Source organism: Octopus sinensis, linkage group LG1 (genome assembly GCF_006345805.1).
Source record: "Octopus sinensis linkage group LG1, ASM634580v1, whole genome shotgun sequence".
Classification (NCBI taxonomy): Eukaryota; Metazoa; Mollusca; class Cephalopoda; order Octopoda; family Octopodidae; genus Octopus; species Octopus sinensis.
Window position 1 is genome coordinate 140,666,513 of NC_042997.1, and position 27,493 is coordinate 140,694,005.

The following is a 27,493-nucleotide window of genomic DNA, read 5'->3' on the forward strand; positions in this document are numbered from 1 at the left end:
TAAAATATAATGCACTTTTAAAACGATAAACGTCGCCCTTATCAAGCCTAGTCAGGCTCATGGGCCCAGTTTCCCGGTTTCTGTGGCATATGTGTTCACCCCAGCTGGATGGGATGCCAGTCCATCACAGCATTACTCAAGAAACAGTAAAAAAGAGTGAGAGAAAGTTGGGGCAAAAGAGTACAACAGGGGTTACTACCACCCCTTGCCGGAGTCTCGTAGAGCTTTTAGGTGTTTTCACTCAATAAACACACACAACATCTGGTCTTGGGAATCGAAACCGCGATCTTCTGACCGCGAGTCTGCTGCCCTAACCACTGGGCCATTGCACCTCCACAATGTACTTTTACTACAAATAAATACTTTTAATAATTTTTAGCAATTTACTCTATAAAGGCCTGCTTATCTGTTAGGTTCAATGATGAATTTACTGTGATATATTTGGTAAATAGATTATATATAGATGAAGCATATAGCTCAGTGGTTAGAATGTTTTGGGTTTACAATTGTGAAGTTGTGAGTTCAATTCCTAAACTGGGCTGTGTGTTACAATCTTGAGCAATTATTTCACATTGCTCCAGTTCACTCAGCTGTATTACAAATTGTGACATCACTGGTGCCAAACTGTATTGGCCTTTGCCTTTCTCTTGGACAACATCGGTTGTGTGAAGAGGGGGGACAGTCGACATTAATGAATACCTCTCAGTCAACTCCTCCTCCTCTTGAACACCTTTATAGTTTGGCAACTCTTATTACCACTAAATTTTTTGTTTTGAGTCAGCACTGAAGTTTACCATATTTCATATATGAATACATCCGTGTAAACAATGTGATTCAAGACAGAATAATAGGTAGTGGGTATATATGCATATTTCAGGAGTTATTTTGCTTATAGGAGCAGGAGTGACTTCATGGTAGGTAGCTTGCTTACCAACCACATGGTACTGGGTTCAGTGTGGAGGCGCAATGGCCCAGTGGTTAGGGCAGCAGACTCGTGGTCATAGGATCGCGGTTTCGATTCCCAGACCGGGCGTTGTGAGTGTTTATTGAGCAAAAACACCTAAAGCTCCACGAGGCTCTGGCAGGGGATGGTGGTGATCCCTGCTGTACTCTTTCACCACAACTTTCTCTCACTCTTACTTCCTGTTTCTGCTGTACCTGTATTTCAAAGGGCCGGCCTTGTCACTCTCTGTGTCACGCTGAATATCCCCGAGAACTACGTTAAGGGTACACATGTCTGTGGAGTGCTCAGCCACTTACACGTTAATTTCACGAGCAGGCTGTTCCTTTGATTCGGATCAACCGGAACCCTCGTCGTCGTAACCGACGGAGTGTTCTTAAACTGGGTTCAGTCCCACTGCGTGGCACCTTGGGCAAGTGTCTTCTATTGTAGCCTTGGGCTGACCAAAACCTTGTGATTGGGTTTGGTAGACGGAAACTAAAGGAAGTCCATCGTATATATATATACATATGAATGTATATGTCTGTGTGTCTGTGTTTGTCCCCCATCATCGCTTGACAACCAATACTGGTATGTTTATGTTCCCGTAACTTAGTTGTTTGCCAAAAAGAAACTGATAGAATAAGTACTAGGCTTACAAAGATTAAGTCCTGGGGTCGATTTGCTCGACTAAAGGTGGTGCTCCGGCATGGTTGCAGTCAAATGACTGAAACAAATAAAAGAATAAAAGAATATACACACACACACACAAAAGGCTTATGGCTCAGTGGTTAGAGTGTTTTGGGTTTACAATTGTGAGGTTGTGAGTTCAATTCACAGACCAAGTGTGGGTTCAGTCACACTGTGTGGCACCTTGGGCAAGTTTCTACTTCTACAGCCTCAGGCCAACCAAAGCCTTGTGAGTGGATTTGGTAGACAGAAACTAAAAGAAGCCCATCATACATATATATATATATATATTAATAATAATAATGATGATATGACAACAAAAGAATGAATGAGACTGCAATATTATGTAAATAGAGGAATTTATCTATAATATAATATGTGACAATTAGTTGGTTGCCAAATGAAACTCAGAGTTTCGGATGTTGGGGCAGAAGTCTGCTCTGGCATCTCGTCAGTTATTAAGACAAACAAAAATGCTATGAAAATGACAGTTAAATAAAGGGAAATTACCCAAATAGGGAGAAATTTAATATACTCGAAGAAGGTAAACCCACACTCATAGAATCTGCATATGCGCGCATGTACATACATACAAATGCATGCATGTGCATATATGCATATGCTCACTCACACTCGTGTGAAACACATACATGCACACACACCTATATGTAAACATAATTGTACATGTATGGGTATATATAGGTGTGTGTGCATGTGTGCGGGTATGTATATGATGTGTACATGTGTATGGATGCATATATATGTATACATATAGGTGTGTATGCAAGTGTGCATGTATGTGTTTCACACAAGTGTGAATATATGCATATATGCACATGCTCATGGGTGCGTGCGCGCGCATGTGTATTCATGTACATGCGTACATACGCGGATTCTATGAGCGTGGTTTTATCTTCTTCGAGTATTTTTAATTTCTCCCTATTCGGGTAATTTCCCTTTATTTAACGGTCATTTTCATAGCATTTTTGTTTGTCTTAATAACTGACAAGATGCCAGAGCAGACTTCCGTCCCGACATCCAAAACTCTGAGTTTTATTATGGCAACTGGCTAATTGTTACATATCATATTTTATATATATATATATATTTATTTATGCACATGTGTCTGTGTTTGTCTCCCCACCATTGCTTGACAACCGATGTTGGTGTATTTACATCTCCATAACTTAGTGGTTCAGCAAAAGTGACTGATAGAATCAGTAATAGGCTTACAAAGAATAAGTCCTGGGGTTGATTGCTTTGACTAAAAACACTTTAAGATGGTGCTCCAGCATGGCTGCAGTCAAAATGACTGAAGCAAATAAAAGACTATAGGTAAGTAGCTTGCTTACCAACCACGTGATTCTGGGTTCAGTCTCACTGCGTGGCACCTTGGGCAAGTATCTTCTACTATGGCCTCAGGCCAACCAAAGCCTTGTGATTGGATTTGGTAGACGGAAACTGAAGGAAGCCTGTCATATGTATGTGTGTACATATATACATATATATATATATATATATATGTATGTATGTTTGTGTGAGTGTGTTTGTGTGTCTGTGTTTGGCCCCCACCATCACTTGACAACCGATGCTGGTGTGTTTACATCCACGTAACTTAGCGGTTTGGCAAAAGAGACCGATAGAATTAGTACTAGGCTCACAAAGAATAAAGTCTTTGAGTCGATTTGTTCAACTAAAGGCGGTGCTCCAGCTTGGCCGCAGTCAAATGACTGAAACAAGTAAAAGAATAAAGGAATATATACATATATGATATTTATTTACCAAATAATGATATATTTGGCATGATGATGGATTTACCATTGTTGTATTAGGCTCACAGTGTACGTAGTTTGCTATGAAATTACAGAGATGAATTTACCAAATATCCAGTCCTTTTTTTTCTATGAAGCTGTTTTTACAGCTGGATACCTTTCCTACTTTTAAGCACTCAGTCTCTGCGTAAAAATGGAGGCTTTTTTAAGGAACCTCTTTGTCTGTAGGTATCAGTTGGCATTAATGAATATCTCTCAGCCAACTCCATATCTCCCTTTTCAACATGTTTTTCTTTTTTCCAAACTTGCTCCTTACCTTTCAAATTTGTTACTCTGCTTCACAAATTGTAAATGTTCTTATTAAGCATCTAAGCTGGCAAAATCATTATTGCAGCAGACAAATTGCTTAGCAACATTTCTTCCAACTCATTATGTCTTGAGTTCAAATTCCATCGAGGTCAACTTTTCCTTTCATCCTTTTAAGATCAATAAAACAAAGTACCAGTCAAGTATTGGAGATCAATGAAATCGACTTGCCTCCATCCCCTAAAATTGTTACTTTGTTCCAAAATTTGAAACCATTCACTTAGTTTTCTTCCTCTCCTCTGATCTTTACCTCTTCCCTTCTTGTTTTCAAAAAAATTCCTTGTGTTCTTCTTTCCATGCCCAACATATATCACTTTGTGACCCCACTCTCTTTTATTTTTCCATATTTTCTCTTACACCCTACCTTACTCTTCCTTATTTTTTCATTCTTCTCTCTTCCAATCTATCTACTCAGTACCATTAGGAAACATTACACCCCAAAATATTAGATTTTTCCCTTCTCATGGCAAGCCACTTTTAAACTAAGTACTATTTTCTTCAGATCACATTGATTGCTATAGCAGGTAGTGTTAGAAATTTAAAAAGTAATAGATTCTTGACATCAAGGTTCAGAGTTAAAACCTTACTACTTGAATTATCATATTAGGTCCTTAAGCAAAGTGCATAAATATGTTTGTTGTAGATGGTCTGTCACACCTTCCTAAATTACAGTTGTATAGTTGGTGATATGAGGACCATCCAGTTGCAAAAGCAAATATTCCAGCTTGTAAGCATCTTGTGAGATGCTTACACTCTGTCATAAATACACGCTGACATTGCATATTCTCAGTGGTCACAGCCCATGTTTCATTGTCATGTAGCATGGCTGTTTGCACACAAGCATCATACAATCTGCCTTTCACTCTGAGGGAGAGATGCTTATTTACCAACAGAGGAAGGTGCTCTCTGAACTTTCCTCAGCCTATTCTTATTCTAGCAGCTCTGCTCTTGGAGCAGTCACCTCTGCTTCTGACTTGGTCACTGAGATAATGGGAGCTATCACCTACTTCTAGCTTTCCCCCTTAGCATTTGATGGAATTTTCTACCTATGGCTTTTCTACATATTGAACAGGACCATCTACCTGAAGGGATTTTTGATTTGTCTGCTTTCCTACTTACCAAGACTTTGGTTTTTCTAGATTAACTCTAAAGTCCTTTGATTCTAGACCTTGATTTCACACCTGAAATTTCTTCTCTAGTTCTGGTAGTGATTTGGTTACAAGAACAAAGTCATCAGCATCGAGGAGCTCCCTCTAATGTAGCTTAGTTTTAACCTTTTGATACTAACCCACCTGAGACTAACCCTGATTCTATGATACACGCTTTCAGTTTTAAAGTGATTTAAAATAAAACTTATAAAAGTTTGATGTTAATTTATGTTCCAAACATCAGCTTAGTAATGGCAGGTTTTTTTTTACTAAATTCTTTATTATCTTAAAAATTAATTAAAACAATAGCAGTGTGTTTCGACAGAAATATGGAAACATCTGTAAATCAAAGTGTGGTAGTCTTTAGTTGAGGTGATATGCAACTATCTAACTCAATATAGCAGAAGTCATTTATAGTAAGGCAAAGAGAGGAGATAGTACAAGTATAGCAGAAGTTGACAGTCTTTATAAACTGGTATGTATGAGCAACTGCTGGTCTTCCACATATAACCCTGCCTGGACTTGTGCCTCAGAGGGAACTTTCTAGGTGCAAACCCATGGTCATTCATGACTGAAGAGGGTCTTTACCCTCTATGAAAAACACACACACACACACAGACAGACAGACAGACAGACAGACAGACAGAGAGAGTAATATATATTAATGTTTGTTAACCAAAGGGTTAAGTTTGAACATCTGTCAGTTAAAGTTTGGTGGTCCTTAGTTGAGGTGGGATGCAACAAATTCAGTGAAGCAGAGGTCATTATAGTAGTGATAAAAACATAAAGAGAAGAGACAGCACAAGTATACCAGAGATTGGAGTGCATCAATGAATCTTTGCTAATAATTTGGATAGTCTTCAGGTGTGTAACAGCTGTGTTGTCTCAGATACGGGAGCAGTGTCCCATTATTGGTGTTACTTGAGCTTTGTAAAGAGTTAACACATGATCCAAGCTGAAGTATTTTCTGGCTCTGAAGAGAAAGGCTAGTTTTTGGAGTGTAAGCTTAGTTATGTATGTGAAATCACCAGGAGAGACCATAGGGATTTCTCTGCAGGTGTACTACTTAGGGGGACATTATTGTTTAGGAATGATGTGTAGGGGGAGTGTGGGAGCACCTCTTAGCCACTATTGTTCCCAAGTCTACTCAGACCCAGAGTTGTAGTACCTGTCAGGATCCCTGCTATGGGTTAACTAGTATATTAGGGCTTGCTTACCAACGCATATGAAGATTGAATCCAGTTGACTTTACGGAAGAAACCTTCATGGTTCAACAGAGAGGAAGGCATCTGCAACAATGCATTTTGGATTGCAGAGAGCAAGATGAAACTAGTAAGACATCTTGGTCTTCCACTGCATCTGTCTCCATCCTCATTTGTTTTGATCTGGTTTTGCCACTCTATTAACTCTTTAGCATTTAGTCTACGCTGTCAAACGTAATACTTATTTATTCATATTGCTTGAATTTATTATATATTGACTCATAGCTTTGAGATTTTGATGATGCAGCTGATTATTTTTACAATGGCATTATAGGGTAGGTGTGAGAAGCCAGCTCTGGCCAGTTTGAGCGTAAAACAGAACATTTTATCCAGATGTGGCTGGTTTAAATGCTAAAGGGTTAAAGTTGGTCACAGATGAGAGAGTGAGGTTGATGGTGCACAATTCTTCTTCACTCAAAATAAAGACACTGCACAGATCATCAGTCACCAGACAAGATGGACCTCATTAGAGCAGTGAGGATTTTCTTGTCCTTATGACTAGATGGTCATGGTGGATAAACATGAGGAAGATTGTGAAAAGTTGGTAGAGATCCTCTTAGTAAAGGCTCAAAAAGGACTGGGTGCTATTTGGAAGATGAAACAATTAGCAGGTTGTATAAAAGACATGATACAGTTTGAGGCCTGATACAGTTTGAGACTTTAAAGAGTAAAAAGTAATCTTGATCTCCAACTTGACATAGGGATTTTGTTAGAACTTATTAGTTCTTTGTTTTTTTACCTTGAGAGAATCTCTCATAAGGACTTGTGGTGCATAAAAGCACTTGTAATTATATCGATGACAGACAAGAATCATCTGCTATGGCTACCAGAACTACCAGATCACATGATTTCACCCTGCTGTGGGTTCATCAGTGACAGATGTTCAGCAGTACTATAACAGCCAAATCTCCTGTCAATGATATATAATATAGAATATCAGTGTCTATTCAGGCACTGGTATTGCAAATAGCCTGTGGGCTTCTAACACAATGTCCATGTTAAGTTGAAGATCAAGATTACCATTTGGTATTAATAATGCTTCTGTCATTATTAATTATTTTCTAAAGGATAAACTTTCTCAAAATATTGTTTTTTGCTTCATTTTTAATACTCTAGTACTGCCTTGTGTTATTAGTTATTTCATACTAGTTTTGCTTTAATATTTTGATTGTTATATTGCTTTGGTCTTATATTGTCTTGTCTGATATTTTTATTCCTTTCTGTCTGACAAAATGATCCTACAAGAGCAAATGCATAGCATGAATTTATTTGAATTTAATATTTGTTTAAAAAACAGAGGAGGATTTTATAATCAAATAGATAACATCATTTTCTTTTTCCTCCTGCACTGTAAAGCATTTGATGGCCATACCAGCAAATAAATTGCATTTGATTATAATTTCAATCTTGCCTTGGAGATATATATATATATATATATATATATATATATAAGGAAGATGAAAGGAGATTGAATAGTGATTGTATGGTATTAATAAAATGTTTCCCAGTGTTGTAAGCAACATAAAAGTTAATTATATGTGAAATATAACATGTATTTATATTTCATATATACAATTCACAATATATGTGAAACTGTTTCATGTATATTATAATTTATTTTGATATATATCTGATGTGAGGGGGTGCTGAAAAGTTCCTGGCTTTGGGTAAAAGAGACTACAAGAGGATCAGTTAATTATGATTCATTCAACATATTCCTCTCTCAAATTCACACACTTATTGCAGTGGTCCTTCAGTTTTTGTATTCTTCGTAAAAGAACTCAAATGTTTGGGCCTCCAACCAAGCCTTTTGCAATACCCTTAAAGCCAGGAATTTTTTACTCCCCCCCTTGTAGATTTAAATATATGTATTATTCATATTTCATGTTTTCACTAAAGCGTATAAAACGACCAAGTTTATATATCACCTCACTACTTTTGTACTACAAAGAAAGGGAAGAATTAATCTCTTCTAGAATATACATATTTATCTTTGTCTATTGAGTTGTCTATCATATATTTCTTACAGTATTTTAAATGATGACATTCTTATTCCATCTTGTCCTTCAGAAGCACTACTAATCTACATATCCAAATGATTAATTGTATTATTCTGTTCTGTATGAAATATTATACTGAGAAATGTAATTTTATATTATGAAATAATCTTGTCTTATTTGATATATATCATTCTATTATTATGTCATCAATATAAAATACTGTCCTTTTTTGATACAGAAATACCCAGTAAATCGTTATGGCATTGACTAAATAATTGCTTTATAGTCTTGGAGTTATCTGTTATCAAGTTACTTATTCTTTATCTCTTACATATAACCATCAATTACACAGCAATTTGGCAGTTATTAGAACACCTGATTGATTTTTGCTTTTGTTTTTTTTTTTCTTTTTACTTGTTGGAACTGGAGGAAGGGACAATGCCCATGGCATTTGTAGGTCATTTGAGAGCAGTGAGGTTGATGCTATTGATGTTCCGGTTGAACTTTTATTTATAAGTCAACTCTTGCAGAAAGGACATGAACAGAGAGATGGTTCCAGGGGGATCCAACTTTATGGAAAAGAAGAACCAGGCATAACGCCTTCTGGGTGTTTGTGTGTGTGTATGTGTAGGGGGAGTGGATTGGAAATGCTTGAGTAGAGATGGTATGAGCCCAACCAATTCCATGGAGCAGAGGCCATTATAGTAGTGAAGAGAAACAGCATGCCTGTGGGTAAGAGGTTGGAACATATTTGTGAGTGACTTTATACTATCTAATTGATGGTACTTTCCTGGATGTCAGCCAGGACAGGGGTCCCTAACCACAAGGCTGCACTCTAGTTCTAGGCCATGGATCATATAGTCCTGGGCCATACAGAAAGAATAAATTTTTAGATTTTGAGTTATATTGATATATTGGGTCATGACCCAATATAGATATATAGATATATAGATATATTGATATATAGATATATTGGGTCATCCCATAAATAATGCAGTTTTTTTCAATTGCATGAACTAAAAGTTGGGAGAAAAACAGGATAAACTACCTGCATCAACTTGCTATAAAAGCAGCTAGTAATTTCACCTTGTACTTATTCTTAGTGTAAGTTCTGAAGAGTGCAGCTCGATTTTAACAGTTATTTTTTTCAAAGCTTTAATAGAAGTGGCAAAGGAGCATATTCAGCATATTTTGCTTTATGAGTTCAATAAAGGCAAAAATGCAACAGAAAGTGCAAGTAATATTAATGCAGTATATGAGGATCAGACAATATGTGTAAGCCAGTGTCAAAGGTGGTCCCAGAAATTCTGAGCTGGAAACTACAGCCTAGAAGACGAGCCTTGTCCTGGAAAACCAAGTTTACTCTCTGATTCTATATTTTCAAAAAAATTTTGTCAATTGCATTAGAATTATTTCTCTTCTAGAAGGAGTTTCCGTGTATGAATTGCTTGGATACTCTTTGTAAACAAAATTTTTGAACTTTTCAATATATATATATGTGAGATCCCATTGTTTTTGTATTTTGTATGCAGAACTAAAAAAAAAAAAATAGAGGGTGGAGTTTCACAGGCACTGTTTTTGTTGTTTAAACATAACAGGCTTTCAGTCTTGTGGCAAATCCCAGTGAAATTGCTAAAGTAATTTAGGTGTTCCTTCTCAAGAGCAAGGTGATAAATGCAGGTGGGATACCTAACTTACTTTCATAATTTCATCAGGACTTGTTTCAGGACACACACCTACAACATCAGGCTTTCAGTTTGGTGTGTTTTTATTTGTTGATACAGAGTGAAACTAATTGAAAGAAGATATACATTAATTTTTATACATATGAGTTGCAGGTGTGGTTCAGAAGTTTGCTCTCCCATAATGTGGTCTTGTGTTCAGGTCCTACTGCATTGCACCTTAGTTTCCAGTGTTCTGTGAAAAGCATGCCTGGCTTTAGAGAATATTTCCTTGCTTGGAAACAGGTGAGGGTTGACAAATGCAAGGGCATTCAGCTACAGAAAATTTGTTCAACAAATACCATCTGGGGGTATAGGCCTGGGTATTTAGATATAGACATAATTATATCAAAAGAATTGGAAGAACCTCTCCACAGGCTAGAGATAGATGCCAAATAGCACTAAAAACCATCTTATATCTCCTGTAGCACAGGTTGTAAACAGGCAAAAATACAACTTTCCATATATATATATATATATAATAAATACAACTTTCTATATATCTGTATATATAAAAGGCAGGATGTGTGTGTGTGTGTGTGTGTGTACGTGAATGTAATTTATGCACATTCACAAATTAGCATGCATGTCACTCCAATTTTAGGAGGACGTTCGTCATGACCCTAGCTGTAAAAATAAATTTTCAACCAAAGTCCCCTTCTAGCAATGAGTAAGTTTTTGTTAAGACTTTTGTTTTTTTTCCCCATCGAGGAAAAAGTGCTTTGTTGATATACGGGCAACACACATACACACACACACACACAAACATGTATGCGTACAAAAGACATGCATGCAATAGGTATATGTATGTATGTGTGTGTGTGTGTGTGTTGCCCATATATATATTTATATAAACCAATTTCAATGGATTTCACCAAAAATAGACGTCGATGTTACTTAGTTTGGTTTAAAATAAAGAACCTGATTAGCTTAATAATCCTAACTTAATCCCGGGCAAAGCCGGGTTATACTGCTAGTATATATATATATAATATAAACTCGACTGACTTCTTTCAGTTTCCACTAAATCTACTCACAAGGCATTGGTCAGCTCAGAGTTATAGGTAGAAGACACTTGTCCAAGGTGCAACACAGTGGGAGTCAACCTGAAACCGTAGGGTTTGGAAGCAAACTTCCTAACCACACACTCATTCCTATCAATATTAGTCACAACTAACATACGATTACATAACAGTATAAGTATATAATTGCTGACAGTCATCAAAACATTAATATAATTACTGTTTTTGTAGACTTTCTTGTGTTTCAATAATTTTTATTTTTTAAATTAAAAATTTTTTTTTTTCTTTTCAGGCTTTGTTTTGTTGGAGCCCGTGCTAAACATTTTCCAGAATTTCTAGCAATGATTAATATCAAATATTTCACACCAATGCCTGCACTAATGTTTGGTGTAAGTATTTTCTGTCCATCTTTATATATATATATATATATATATATATTTTCTTACTATACACAGTATTCTTCAAAGTAGAAACTCATTTACCATGTTACAGGTCTCTCTATACCATGTTTAAGCATTTTTAGAAATATTCTTGGGAACTGGCACGGAAAGCTGTTAGTATTTAAAATCCTTGACACAATTTTCAACCTCTTAAATAGGTTGGCTGCCTCTAGTTTCATAAATAGAATTTCTTGAAAGAAGGAAAAAATAAAAAGGAAGCTTTTCCATTTTTTTTTAACCCTGGCATACCCTGACCCAAGATGTCTGAAATGACTTGTGGTGTCCATTTCCAGTACTTGACTTACAACCTCATCTACCAGCCTCCCTGACTCAACATGCACGTTTTTTATCATTATTTTATTTGTTGCTGGGTGGTGAGTTGGCAGACTTGTTAGCAAACCGGGCCAAATACTTAGTGACATTTTGTCTGTCTTCACATTCTCCATTCAAATTCCGCCGTGGTCGACTTTACCTTTCATCCTTTTGGGGTTGATAAAATAAGTACCAGTTGAGCACTGGGATCAATGTACCAATGCCTTCCTGTATATATGATTAAGCCTTTAACATTTAAACTAGCCATATCCAGCACAGATATTCTACCAGTTTTATGTTCAATGGGATGGTTATGCAACACTGGCATAGGCCACAGCTATGGTCTCATTTGGCTTCCTGGGTCTACTCAAGCATAGCATATCACCAACAGTCTCGGGCGCTTATTATTGCGGCCCAATGTTCGAAGGTTGTACTTCACCACCTCATCCCAGGTCTAATTCTCCCACAGGTTCCCTCCACTGTTAGGGTGTAACACTTTTTCACACAGCTGTCCTCATCCATATGCAATACATGACCATACCAGCACAGTCATCTCTCTTGCACACCACATCTGATGATTCTCATGTCCAGCTTTTCGTTCAGGGTACTTACACTCTGTCATGTATGTACACTGACATTACACATCCAGCGGAGCATATTAGCTTCATTTCTTGCAAGCTTACGCATATCCTCAGTAATCACAGCCCATGTTTCACTGCTGTGTAGCATGGCTGTTTGCACACATTTGTCATACAGTCTACATTTCAGTCTGAGTGAGAGGCCTTTTGTTGCTAGGAGAGGTAGGAGCTCTCTGAACTTTGCCCAGGTTATTCTTATTCTTGCAGCTGTGCTCTCGGAGCATCCATCCCTGCTATTGACTTGGTCACCTAGGTAATGGAAGCTATCAGCCACTTCTAGTTTTTTCCCCTGGCATTTGATGGAAGCTATTTTCTGCACATTTTCAGTGTTTATTGCCCCTGTGCATCTGCCACACACAAAAGCTATCTTCCCAGTTAGCCTTCCTTTGATATTGCTGCACCTCTTATATGTCCATGGTTTATACTGGGTATATCTTATGGAGTTTCTACCTTTCTTCCCCACTATATGATTCTGGGTTCAGTCCCACTGTATGCACCCTGGGCAAATGTCTTCTACTATATAGCCTTGGGCTGACCAAAAGCCTTGTGAGTGGATTTGGTAGATGGAAACTGAAAGAAACCTGCTATATGATTGATTGATTAATTGATTCTAGTTTCAGCTCATGAGCTGTGGCCATGCTGGGGCACCGCCATATATATAAATAATGATAATTGAAGATTAATTGAAGTAACCAGAAGATGGATTTGGTATTAGTCGTTATTTTGTACAACAGTTGTTTTGATACATCCTGCTACTGTCCCTTATGGGTGGGAGGGACTCCGTTCAACATGTTGTATTGCATCCATTTTGCAGTCTGGGTCTCATCAGGTACATCCATACATAAAGTTGTCCTGCTAAAGATCCTGAGTTTAGGCTGTCATGTTGTTATATACCCGTCTGGTTAAGGAATGAAATATTGCTACAATTTCCAATTACTATCAACTTTCTATAAGAAAAAAGAAAAAAAAGGAGAAAAAATTTTAAAAAATTTTTGTAGGGGATGTGAATAGATGAACAGGGATGGATTGAGTTACATTAAGTTTAAGACAAAGGAATGGTACTAGAAAGAGGAAGAGAAAGATATATATACCTTTCTCTCAGTGAAAAGAGAGAGTTTGACGTTTTGAGCATAGCTCTTTGTCGGAATAGAGAAACGGAAAAGTCCAAAGAAGGGAAAAGAAATTGCAAACAGCACTCCTGTAGTTACAATGCTGAAGTGACTGAAAGTAGATGTGTTTATATCTGTGTGTGTCTTTGTGTCTGTGTTTATTTACAGCCTCAGTGGAATGGCTGAAACACATAAAAGAATAAAAAGAACATATGTGTGTATGTGTGTGTGTGTGTGTGTGTATGCCTGTAAGTATTACGAATGATTTTATCAATAGAGTGCAAAGTAGGCTCAGTGGCTTGAATGAGAAGTAACTACTTAAACATTTAATAAATAGGAGATAGAATTGTTACGAGAAAGGCATTAGAGTTCAATAAACGTATCGTGGTTAAGTAAGGCATGCAGTGGTTAGGTGATAAGTGATGTAACTGAATGAGCAATGAAGATATGCTGGGGTCAAGGGCATTAGTAGACAGAAAGGAACAAAGACAGGAGTTAGGTTGTTAGTGGCTGAATAATTCAGTTGTTGAATGAGTTACAGTGAAAGTGTAAAATATATTGTGACTGTGCTAGAAAGCTTCTATGGTTAAATGATAGTATGCATATATATGTAGAGGCGCAATGGCCCAGTGGTTAGGGCAGCGGTCTCACAGTTAGAGGATCGTGGTTTCGATTCCCAAACCGGGCGTTGTGTGTGTTTATTGAGTGAAAACACCTAAAGCTCCACGAGGCTCCGGAAGGGGGTGGTGGTGACCCCTGTTGTACTCTTTCGCCCCAACTTTCTCTCACTCTCTCTTCCTGTTTCTTGAGTAACGCTGCGATGGACTGGCATCCCGTCCAGCTGAGGGGAACACATACACCACAGAAACTGGGCCCATGGGCCTGGCTAGGCTTGAAAAGGGCGCATAAATAAAATAAATGCATATGTGTGTGTGTGTGTGTGTGTATACACCCTCACACATATACACTCATGCACATACACACACACAGATATACAACACCCTAACCACTAGGTGTAGCGTAGTGGTTATGGTGTTGTACTCAATTGCTTGATTGTGGATGCAATTCCTGGGTTGGGTAGGGTGTTGTGCTCTTGAGCAAAACTCTTCATTTCACATTGCTCCAGTCCACTCAGCTGTAAATGGGTAACCCAAAGATAGAATAGTGTTCTGAACAGGAGGGAATGTTGGCCAGTGAGGTGGCATCATTTGAAGTGTAAAACTTTCTTTCTCTCTCTCTACCTTGAGCTTACAAATACATCATGTAGTAATGAGGATTCTTCAGTCTTCTGAGTTAAAAGTTATCCTCACTTGTTCTGGTTCCATGATAAAATGTAGTCAGTATGTTCTGTAGGTTGGCAAACAAGTAGAGGCAAGGTTGGGCAAAGGTAGAGTTGAGGATATGACAACCTCTCTAGTGCTGGTGCCATGGTAAAATGTACCCAGCACACCCTATAAAGTGGTTGGTGATAGGAAAGGAATACAGTTGTAGAAACCTTGTCAAAAATGAAACATGAACAAGGTGTGCTTTCCATGAGCCATGTAGGAAGGCCATAACTCTTATTTAAAGATTGACTCAAATCTTGACTGCCCATCCAACCATGCAGTTCAAAGTAGACATAGAATGATGATGATGATGACGACGACGACAACAACAATGGTCTTCCTAAACATTTAAGAGAGAAAAATACATGTAAGGCACTGGTATGGCTGTGTGAGTAAGAAGTTTGTTTCTCAGTAAAGTGGTCTTGAGTTTAGTTTTACTGCATGGTATCTTGAACAAGTGCCTTCTACTATAACCCCAGGTCAGTCAAGGCCTTGTGAGTGGATTTAGTCAATGGAAACTGAAAGAATCCTGTCATGTACACACTCATACACACACACGTATTTGTGTGTACCCTTGCCTAGACATCACATGATGGTTGTTTGTTTGTTTCTAGTTGTCTGTGAAAAACATATCTGACCATGGGAAAATGTTACCTTGCTTGGAAACAGGTGAGGATTAGAGACAGGAAGAGCATCTGACCAGAGGCAGTCTGTTTCAATGAGTTCTGTCTGACCCATGCAAGCATGGAAAAGTGAATGTTAAATGATGCCGATGCTGTAGTGGTTGATGTCAGGAAGGTCATCCAGCCATAGTAGCTGAGCCTAAAATGAACCGCTCAAATAAGATGCGGTCCTCCAATCCTTGTGGGTGAGCTGTACTCACTGAATATGTAATGGAGTCAGGTCATGGTAGCCCAGCCTGCTCATGCCAGATGGAAAGCAGGTGTAAAATGATGATGATGATGATAATGATGATAGTGGTGGTGATGATGACAATGATGATGATGGTGACAACGATGATGACGGTAATGACAATGATGACAATGATGGTAATGGTGATGATGAAGAGAATGATGGTGATGGTGACTGATGATGAGAGTGATGATGATGATGATGATGATGATTGCAATTCAGACTGTTTACTCCTTATGTAAAATGAAACCAAATTTTTTTTATTTCTTCTATTATTATTTTTCATATTTTAATTTTACATTTTCATGTTTTTTTTTTAGGGTTTGATGGCGATTACATATCTCTGCATAGGTAATATCTACAAACTAATCAATTACATGGCATTTGTAGAAGCAATCTTCTTTGGAATAACGATTTCTGGTCTTCTATATCTACGAAAAACTAGGCCAAATATGAAAAGACCTATTAAAGTAAGTGCAACAGAGTCTATTTTCTCTTCTGTAATTGCATTTTCTATTTCAGACAAAAGACCTGCAGTTTTGAGAGGAGAAGATTTGTTCATACAATCTGACCACAGCTGCCATACAGTGGGACTGAACCCAGAACCATTTGGTTGGAAAACAAACTTTTTACCACACAGTCTTGCCAGTGCATTATACACCATCGAATATGCTAAGATTAGAACAAAATGTATGTTTTATATTACCCGTGATACTTATTTTATCAACCCCAATTGGGATGAAAAGTAAAATTGAATGTGTTGGCAATTGAAATCTGCATATTAAGAGCTGGAAAAAAATGTTACAAGGCATTTTTTCTGATGTTCTTCCGACTGTTTTACTTTTTTACTGTTTTCTCTCTTCTCTCACAATAACTATTTTAATGACATTTCTAGATTAATAGATCCTTGAATAGTCTACCTAAATATCATTTTAACAAGTAAAAACAAGTGAATTCAATATGGAGTGAGAAGGGTTTAAGGTTAAAAAAAAAAACATACATACATTTTGTTCTAATGTTACCATATTTGATGGTGTATAACATGCAGGCAAGACTGTGTGATAAAAAGATTGCTTTTCAACCACATGGTTCTGGGTTCAGTCCCACTGTGGAACCCTGAGCAAGTGTCTTATTGCCCTAAGCTGACTGAAGCCTAATGAGTGAGTTTGGTAGACAGAAACTAAAAGAAGCCCTTCTTATATATATCTACATCTATATCTGTCTCTCCGTCTGTCTATGTACCTGTCTGTCTGTATGTATGTATGTATTTATGTATGTATGCCTATATGTCTGTGCACACCTTGCAATGCAATGTATACTAGAAGGTTTGCAAACCTAATGGGGGCCTCAAAAGATATTTTAAGTTCCACAAAGATCAGAATTTATCTGCAGCTCTTGGTGGTCCAAATCAGATATGCAATCTATGTGGGTGTCTTTTCAAAACATTGTCTTGTTTGAAAAGCCATGATGGTTCTAAGGTGTAGATACAGGAGGTGGTCAAACTTTGCATAAGGAGTAGACGATCACCACATACATATGTATATGTTTGTGTCTCCTTGTATTGACATTGCTTGGTAGTCGTAAAAGGATTGTCACTGTCACACCTTCATTTCCAATCTCTGTATATATAAAGCTGAAGTTGTCTGTGTATGGCAGGTTTGGTAGCCTTCAACTAACACTATCTCCTCCGAGACCCTGCAGCGCAAGTTGACCAAAATTGAGAGTATGATGGAAGAAGGCTTGCTCTTCCTTCCGTAGAAGAAAAAATTCAAATCGGACCATGTTAACACCAAAAATTATTTACATCAAAAAGGTGCTTTTTTCCTATGAAAATCCCTATTTTTTTACTGCTGTGTCGCCATTTTTCAGTGTATTTCAACCAGAAAAATGTTCACTTAAAGAGAATAACAAGCTACATAATGCAAAATTTTTTACTTATCATATATTCCAATTCTAAAGGGTCAAAACAAACCCGAGCAACGCTGGGCAATACTGCTAGTCTTTCATAAAACTATATCTAGCCATGAGGAAATCTTACCTTGGCTGGAGACAGATGAGGGTTGGCATCAAGAAGGACATCTTACTGTAGAAATCTGCCTCAACCAACTCCAACTGTCCTATGTGAGCATCGAAAAGTGGACATTAAGACAATAACAACAATGATGGTTATGATCATGATCATGATGAATAATGATAATAATGATTTCTAACAGAGCACAGAAATAAAGTAGTTCTCAGCTATCTCTTATTTATCAATCCTAACAATAGCCAAATTTAGAATATAAAGGGACATAACTGTATACAGCTGTGAAGCAATCTCTTGTTTTTGCCACAGCACCAGTATTACAATGATAAAGATTATCAAAATAGTAAGAGAGCCTCTAAATGGTTGCTCAATCTGCTAGTAATAGCAGTGAAATCTCTTCGAAATTACACCATACTATCTTAAGATAAGAAAGAGACATTGAATGATGTAGTTCTAGACAGGTTAGCACTAGGCTAAAAAAAAGCTGTTTGGACACAACTAGAACACCTTTAACACTTTGACATTTAATCTGGGTATATCCAGCCAAAATGATCTAAATAATCTCCCTGTTTTAGCTTCAAACTGGCCAGAACTGACTTTTCACACCTGTTTTAACCCTTTAATATTTAAACCGGCCATATCCGGCCAAAAGTATTCTGCCTGTTTTATGTTCAAACTGGCTAGATCTGGTCTCTCACACCAACCCTACAATATCGTTTTAAAAATTAACAGCTACCTCATCAAAATCTCATAGCTACAAGATAATGCATGATTAGTTCAAAACAATGTAGATGAAGAAGCATTAATTTTGGTAGAATAATGCGAACACTAAAGGGTTAAACTTCATTCTGAAAATAAACAATCACATCATTGAAATTGCAAAGCTGCAAGGTAATGCATAACTAATTCATATCAATGCTAATAAATAAGCATCACATTCGACAGGGTAATGTGGCGTACATGGAGGCTATGGTTAAAAATATTCACCCTGACTTGTCTGAGGCCATCCCCAGTTCTATGATGCAAGCTCCTTGGTCTTTTATTCTTTTGCATGTTTCAGTCATTTGACTACAGCCATGCTGGAGCACCACCTTAAAGGGTTTTTTTAGTTGTAGAAATTGACCCCAGGACTTATTCTTTATAAGCCTACTACTTATTCTATGAGTTACTTTTGCCGAACTGACAAAGTTCCGTGCAACACGGAGTTTTGTCAGTGAACAGGTCGTGGTCTCAAAGCGACGAAAATATTTTGACAAATTAAATTTAAATGTTGAAGTGAATCTAACAGATTTTGTGTGTTCCTTAAATGGCTTATAAATACCTTCCATCTTGCAATTGTTTTCATTCCAGCACATGAACTCAGATCAGGTCACTTGCTATGCAAGTACATCTCTGTAATATATCTATCTATCTATATATATATATATAGTGAATATATAGTGAGATATATATATAGATATATGCTTTCAGTGCAAATGGTTTTGTTATATGATGCTGTATTTTACAATCCTGTAAATAATAATTATGGCGATCACTGTGCAATGACTAAGGAAAATAGTCTAATAACGGGGCATATAAGCCCTCAACAGAAAAAAGAAGGCTTTTCCATCTGCGTGTAAAGGTAACACACTTAGTCATGTTAACAAAGCGATGTGGGTTCATGTCCCATGCGGATGGGAAAGCCTTCTTTTTCCTGTTGAGGGCTTATATGCCCCATTATAGACTATTTTCATTAGTCATTGCACAGTGAATGGCATAAGCTTTAAGCTTATATAAAAATAACATTATTATTATTTACAGGATTGTAAAATACAGCACCATATAATAAAGCTGTTCACACTGAAAGCATATATATGCTTATTATAGCCTTAGGCTGACCAAAACCTTGTGGGTGGATTTCGTACTCGGAAACTGAAAGAAGACTGTCGTATATATGTGTATATTTGTGTATGTGTGTGCGTGTGTCTTGTGTTTGTATCCTCACCATTGCTTAACAACTTATGTTGTTGTGTTTATATTCCTGTAACTTAGCACTTTGGTAAAAGACACTGACAGAATGAGTACTAGGCTTACAAAGAATAACTCCTGTGGTTGATTTCTTCGACCAACAGTGGTGCTCCAGCATGGCCGCAGTCACATAACTGAAACAAGTAAAGCAGTAAAAATCTATGCCATTTTAATCCTGAGCAAGTCCGGGTATCTCTGTTAGTTGTTGTTGTTGTCGGCGTGGGCGTCATTATTATTATTATTATTATTATTATTATTATTGTTATTGTTATTGTTATTGTTATTGTTGTTGTTGTTGAGTGAGAGAGCAGTGCTTGTCATCAAAGTGAAACAGGTAAAATATATAAAGCCCAGTATATCCATCATGACTACTCATCTGATAAGGGTACACCAGGCACATGCATCACAATCATATGTGCATGATATGGTGATCTCATATCAAGATAAACAGCACATGATCTTGCAGGTGGGGCCCAGCTAGAATTTTCTTCAGGTTGAGGAACCCAAGGTTCCTGAATAAGGGCTGTTTAAGGATCCAAAACTGAATTATCCAAACCCCAAGGAATTCTTCTTAACACATGGCTATGATGCTCCCCCACTACTTCTGCTCATGATCAGAGATGCACATATCGTCAGCTACTAAGGGACATGCTCAACTTTTTGAGGTCAAACAACTGACAAGCAAGTCTGTGGTATTGAACAGAATATTTGCTGTAGATCTTCTTTTATACCAAGACAAAATCAATGTACATGATAACACTTCCAGTCAGTTAATATGAGAAGCCATGAGAGCCACTGTCTGGTACTGCATCAGGACATTTATCATTATCATTGTTATTGTTAAGGCTGTGAGCTGGCAGAATCATTAGCATGCCGGGTGAAATGCTTAGCAATATTTCATCTGCCCCTACATTCTGAGTTCAAACTCTGCCAAGGTCAACTTTACCTTTCATCCTTTCAGGGTTGATAAATTAAGTACTAGTTGCATAATGGGGGCAATCTAATCAACTGGACCACTCCCCCAAAATTTCAGGCCTTGTGCCTAAAGTAGAAAAGATTATTATTGTTGTTATTATTTTTATTATTATTATTATTATTATTATTTGTTTGTTTTCTTTTTTTTTTTTCTTTCTAGGTCCATATATGTTTTCCAATTTTCTATCTTTGCATTTTGATATTTCTTACTGTGATGTCTCTGACTTCAAACCCACGTGAATGTTTTGTGGGTATCATTGTGGTCTGTACTGGAATTCCTATATATTGTTTTGGAGTGATGTGGAAACGAAAACCAAAAATAATCAGAAACGCTTTGAGTAAGTATGCTGTATCTGATAACTGACCTGCTGCTGCTGCTACTGCTTCTTCTTCTTCTTCTTCTTCTTCTTCTTCTTCTTCTTCTTCTTCTTCTCCTTCTCCTTCTCCTCCTCCTCCTCCTCCTCTTCTTCTCCTTCTTCTTCTTCTTCTTCTCCTTCTCCTCCTCCTCCTCTCCTCCTTCTTCTTCTTCTTCTTCTTCTTCTTCTTCTTCTTCTTATTATTATTATTATTATTATATTATTATTATTATTATTGAGTGAGAGAGCAATACATACCATCAAAGTGACACAGGGGTAAAATATACAAAGTCCAGTATACCCATCATAACTACATGTCTGATAAAAGTACACCAGACACATGCATCACAACCATATATGCACGATATAGTGATCTCATATCAAGATAAACAGCACATGACCTTGAAGGTGGGGCCCAGTTAGAATTTTCTTCAGGTGGAGTAGCCCATCCTGCTCAAAAGGTTCCTGAATAAGGGTTGTTTAAAGATGTTAAATGAAACACTCATGTTTCCAAAGGTGAATTATCCAAACCCCAAAGAATTCCTCTTAACACATGGCTATGATGCCCCCACCACTACTCCTGCTCGTGATCAGAGATGCACATATCGTCGGCCACCAAGGGACATGCTCAACTTTTTGAGGTCAAACAACTAACCAACAAATCTGTGGTATTGGGCAGAATATTTGCTGTTGCTCATCTTTTATACCAAGAAAAAACAATGTACATGATAACACTTCCAATCAGTTAAGATGAGAAGCCATGAAAGACACTGCCTGGTACTGCATGCATCAGGGCATTTATTATTATTATTATTATTTCATATATGCACAACAGATTAGACTGTTGGGAAAAAAGCAAAATTCCTAGCATTGGGCTACAACAAGTAACTTTAGATGCCAAGAACCTTCCTAAGTATTCTAGGTGTCCCTAATAATGCTATTTTCTGGAGCTGCACTAAACATAAGTTTTATGCCAATTTCAGTGTCACTATTATACAAGCAGTGTCATTCATTTCCAATATTGTGAGAACATGTCAGGTCATGGGGAAATATACCCATAGTTGAAAACAAGGAAGGACATCCAGGCATAGAAAATTTGCTTCAATAGACTATGTAAGCATGGAAAAGTATACGTTAACAGGATGATGATGATGATGATGATATATGTATAATGCATGTGAGAAAGAGAGAGACTTAGAATTGAACCAAGTGTAAATTCATGTGAATCTTCTGATCAAGATTCGTAATTCTTGTTACATTTCCTATTTTAGTATAATTTTCGTAAATTTTTGTTATATATATTACTGTATTTTATCGTGTCTATGGAATCCTTCTTTGTCAAAAATTAAGAAAAAAAACATGGGAGTTTCTTATACATTATAATCCCTTACAAAACTTTTTGGATCTTTTCGGTTTGAACGGCAGTTTTTTCTAGCAGTGTCATATGAAATTGTCACCCATAATTATGACCCTAGTATCGATCTATTGCATTTCAATCTGTTTTAGAGTTAGGGTTAGGGGTGGGGGGAGGGTATCTTTTTTTCTTCACAAATGTAAATAAACCCAATCTGTTTCTTAAACGAGGGACATATTCATACAGCACAGAATGTTTTCACCTTAATAGATGTCAGTGATTGGTTGAAATTGCAGAAATTGAAGAAAAAAAACAACAAATATTTTACAAACTATAGAATTTTCTCAATAAAGCCAAGAGAAAAAAGATGTTTTATAAACACATTCTACCAGTATATGCAGTTTAAAAGTGTTTAGTTACGTGGAAATTATTTTAAAAAACTGCCGTTCAAACCGAAAAGATCCAACTTTTTTTCTAAATTATAAGCCCCCAAAATCAGAGGGTTCCTTATACACGCGGACTCCTTATACACGTTAAAATACGGTATATTATATATTAATGCTTGATTTTATGTCAAGTTGTAATGAAAGTAATTTTATATTAAACTAATATATTACTCAATGCTTATTTGACTTTGAAGTTTCAACTTGCTATGCCTTCATCAACTATATACATATACTAGCAGCATAGCCCGGCGTTGCCCGGGTATGTAAGAGCCCCTAGTAGGCAACGACTAATCTCAATCTAGTCCTTTCCTTATCGGGAACGAAGGCGCATGTGTAGGTTGCAATGTCTTCTCTTCACTCGAATACTTCTGTGTATACGATGTTCCTAGCTGTCCCTTTGGGCGATAAAAAGGTCGAGTTGCGTCCCCTAGACAGTCTGTGGTTTGTGTTTAATACACAAATCGGTTTGCTATGTGTGCCACATATGATTTAATTAATCGATTTTTTCCAGTAATAAAGTATCCTATTGGAATAAAAAGGGCCATATAGCTCCTTGGAGCAGACATGATGCTCGCTGTGAATTTAAAAAAAATTCCTGCCAATTTGTGAAAGATATTGTCGAAAATATGTCATCTTGAATTTGAACGCGATTTCCCAAAATGGCATGATTTTATCGATTTTTTCTGATGGTAAGGTATTGCATGGAAAACTAACATCAGAATTAAGTTCCTTAGGGTAACATTAAGCTTCACCATAAGTTTGGTGAAAATCGATTGCAAGTTGCGAAAACTACAACAGAAAATGTGTTGCATATAAAAAGCTTAGATTCTCAACCCCGTGTCAAATTTATCGATATTTTTCAGAACTGGGGGAACTTTTCAAAATTTTCGCTGCGTTAGTTTAGAATTATGACATTGGGCTATGTGTGTGTCAAGTTTCAGCAGAATCGATTGAAAGCCGTAGTCAGGGTGAGGGTACAACCTGACAGACACACAGACAGACAAACTGCCGTTTATATATAGAGAGATAACTTTGTCCAACCCATGCTAGCATGGAAAGCGGACGTTAAACGACGATGAACTTCCAATGAGATAAATCGTTCTCTTAGTCATTGCCTAACATTTATCAGTATTGCTAAAGCAGGTAGAGGTTATTCCCCTTGTTTATGGAGATCGCACACGAACTTATGTACTACTTATTACTTCAAGACGTACCTCCCAAACCGAGATAAATTTGCTGGTTATGGATTTATAAATATTTTCTTTTCCAATCATAATTTTTTATAAAATCTGAAGTTGAGGAAAAAATTTAAATAGGCCTATTTTTTCTGAAAAAATTTTTCTTTCTTGGAGAAATTCTTCTTTCTAATTCAGAAAACTGTTTGTTTCTGAATTTTTAACATCAGCATTAGTTCATAAATTAGTGAACTAACATTGTTATGTGCTGTTTTGTTGTTATTTGAATTGAATATATTAATGTTTAAAATCAATATTATAAATACCCTCTTGGTTGTTTTGTTATGGTCGAAGTGTTAAATTGAATTACTAAACAAAACTGAAGTGGGTAAATATATTTTAAAGAAAATATTACCCGGTGAGTAAATGAAATGAAAAAGGTTAGGGACCTTTGGCTTAAGGTGCACCACTAGTAATGATAATCATTCATTCTAGGTGCTTAGTGGTATTTCGTTTGTCTTTATATTCTGGGTTCAAAATTCCACCGAGGTCGACTTTGCTTTCATCCTTTTGGGGTCGATCCAATCGACTGGCCCCCTCCCCAAAAATTTTGGTCCTTGTGCCTTGAGTAAAAAAGGATAACCATTCATTCTATTAAAGGCACAAGGCCTGAAATTTTGAGGGTTGGGTCTTATCAATTACATCAACCCCAGTCCTCAACTGCTACTTGTTTTATTAACCCTCAAAAAGATGAAAAGCAAAATCATTCTCAGTTGAATTCAAACTCAGAATGTAAAGACTGAAGAAATACTGCTAAGCATTTTGTCCAAAATGCTAAAGCTTCTACCAGTTTGCTACCTTATGAATAATAATGAGACTGTGGTTATCTTCTATTCAGTTTTTGTGCCTATCCTCACCTATGGTCATAGATTTTGGCTAAAGCCAGACAGAGTATGATTGCAAATACAACTGCCAAAATGAGGTTTCTCCACTGGATCTCTGGAGTAACGTTACTCAACAGGGTACATAGCTCAAAGGTCAGGCTGTCTTTCCAGATTGTGTAGCTATTTTTCTGTGTTGAGAGTTCACAGCTGCAATACTATAGACATGTGGTTAGAATTTGCAGGAAAGAATCACAAGATCAGTTCTTGAAGCCAAGCCAACTGGCAGGAGACCTAGGGGGCTGATAGTTGTATAATATCCATAGTCTCACTTGGTCACACTTAAGAATTCTGCCAGAAAGTCTAATAACAACTGATTCTGATAGGACCCTATGGAGTGAGTAGAGAAGATCTATGGATGGATTTAATGGTCTGCTTTGTAGAAAGAGACATTTGCTATGACCTTTACAGATCCTTTGAGTCAGATTGATAATATGGCTGGCGAAGTTTTATTCTAAGCAAGTGAAGGTGCAAGGTTCAGTGGTTAGAGCATCAGGCTCGTAATCATGAGGTAGTGAGTTTGATACCTAGACAAGCCTGTGTGTTGTGTTCTTGAGCAAGACACTTTATTTCACATTGCTCCAGTTCACTCATCTGAAGAAATGAGTTGCAATGTCACTAGTGCCAAGCTGTATTGGTCTTTGCCATTCCCTTGGATAATAACATCGATTACATGGAGAAGGGAGACTGATATGCATGGGTGATTGCTGGTCTTCCATCAACAACTTTGCCTGGACTTGTGCCTTGGAGGGGAACTTTCTACATGCAATCCCATGGTCATTCATGACCGAAGGGGTTCTTTACATTGAAGTTTAAAGATCTGTATCTTAATTTTGAAACTATCAATTTGTTGTTAGACAAGGCATATACATTGCAACATCTAATTCACTTCTTCTTATAAATATATCTGATATCTTGCTTGTTTATGAAATTATAATTGTTTCATTTTTTGTCTATTTGCAGGTAAGATTACAATATTAATACAGAAGTGTACATTGGCTATGCCACAACAAGACCCTTTTGAATAGACAGACATTCTTTCATAGGAAAGACGAATCTCACCATGTAAATTCTAAGCAATTTGTGCTTTTTTGACAGAAGAAATTTGGAAAAAAAAAATTAAAACCAGAAAAGAAAAACATGTATTAGGAATAAACTAAAGACAATAACAGATTGAGTTTGTTGTCAGGTTCAAGCTCCAGATATTTGCATTGAGATGTGCTACTGTTTATTGCCTTATATTTACTAAAGTCTTGAGTGAGGAACCCCAAGAGTATGGTACTGTCAGGGAAAAGAGTATTGCTAGTTAATTGTTGCAGTTGTCAACTGCACTTATTAACCGTTTGGAGCAAGGAAATGGAGAAAGAGAAAATGAAAAAGAAGGTAGCTTTTCAAAGAAATAAAATAGGAGAAATGCATAGACATTAAAAAATGCATAGACAATAAAAAAAAATGTTAAAAATCTAAACAGTTTATGCTGAATATAGAATGTCTAAGAGCAAAACAACTGCAGAAAGATATCTTTTATGTGTGTGTATGTGTGTATGTGTATATATACATGTATGAGTTAGTGTGTCTACATATATATTATTATATATATATGTGTGTGTATATATGTGTGTGAGGGTGTATGCATATGAATGTATAAATATAAATATATATGTATGTGTAGATATATATAAATATATAAATTTATATATATATATATGTATAGATAGATATATACATATGTATATATATATATATATATACATGTATATATATATATATATATAAATCTGTGTAAATGTGTGTGTATGGAGATTTTATATATATGTAGATATTATGTGTATGTATATTTATGAATGTGTCTATATACACATGCACACTCACACACACACACACATTAACGCACAAATATTTTTTCTATTTTTATGTATTACGGCCATACTTATTTTCCTAAAACCCAATTGTCTTCATGGCTTTTCTTTTCTTTTAACTATATTAAATTTTGTTTGTGTTAATGGTTTTCTGTGTTTATTTTCTTCTAAGAAATTACTTTTCCAATCACATGGGTTTAGGTTCAGTCCCATTACATTGTGTTCTGAGCACGTGACTTCTGTTGTAATATTGGGCCAATCAAAGCTCTGTAATAGATTTGGTAGATGAAATCTGAAATAAGCCTATCGTCACGATATGATGATGATCATCATCATTGTTTAATGTCTGCTTTCCATGCTGGCATGGCTTGGATGGTTTGACATGGAGCTGACTATCAAGGTGCTGTCCAGACTACAACTGTCTGTTATGGCATGGTAATGATGTATGTATGTATGTATGTATATATGTATATATATTTGTGATTAAATATTATTTTTTAAATGTAAAAGATATGTTGTTTAAAAACATAAATAAAATAAGCTTTAAATATAAATAAAATAAGATATATATAAAAAACAGTAAATATATATATATGTGTGTGTGTGTGTGTGAATTTGTGTTAAATAAAATGAGACAACAAAGCCAAGGCAGTGTGAAATTTCAAGGACATTGATAAAAAGAAGGGTAGTCTTACAG

The 27,493-nt window shown here is 36.6% G+C and overlaps 1 protein-coding gene across 4 annotated transcripts in view; it reads left to right on the forward strand.

The window, feature by feature from the left end:
• Positions 1-26,085, forward strand: part of LOC115219764 (large neutral amino acids transporter small subunit 2) — a 319,114-nt gene extending 293,029 nt beyond the window's left edge. For all 4 annotated transcript variants that reach the window (XM_036505361.1, XM_029790012.2, XM_036505363.1 and 1 more), the window contains 4 exons: positions 11,214-11,310; positions 15,978-16,127; positions 20,826-21,003; positions 25,901-26,085. In XM_036505361.1, the coding sequence (XP_036361254.1) occupies positions 11,214-11,310; positions 15,978-16,127; positions 20,826-21,003; positions 25,901-25,965 (490 nt within the window). In that variant the 3' untranslated portion in view covers positions 25,966-26,085. The remainder of the gene's footprint in view (positions 1-11,213; positions 11,311-15,977; positions 16,128-20,825; positions 21,004-25,900) is intronic.
• Positions 26,086-27,493: the final 1,408 nt, after the last annotated feature.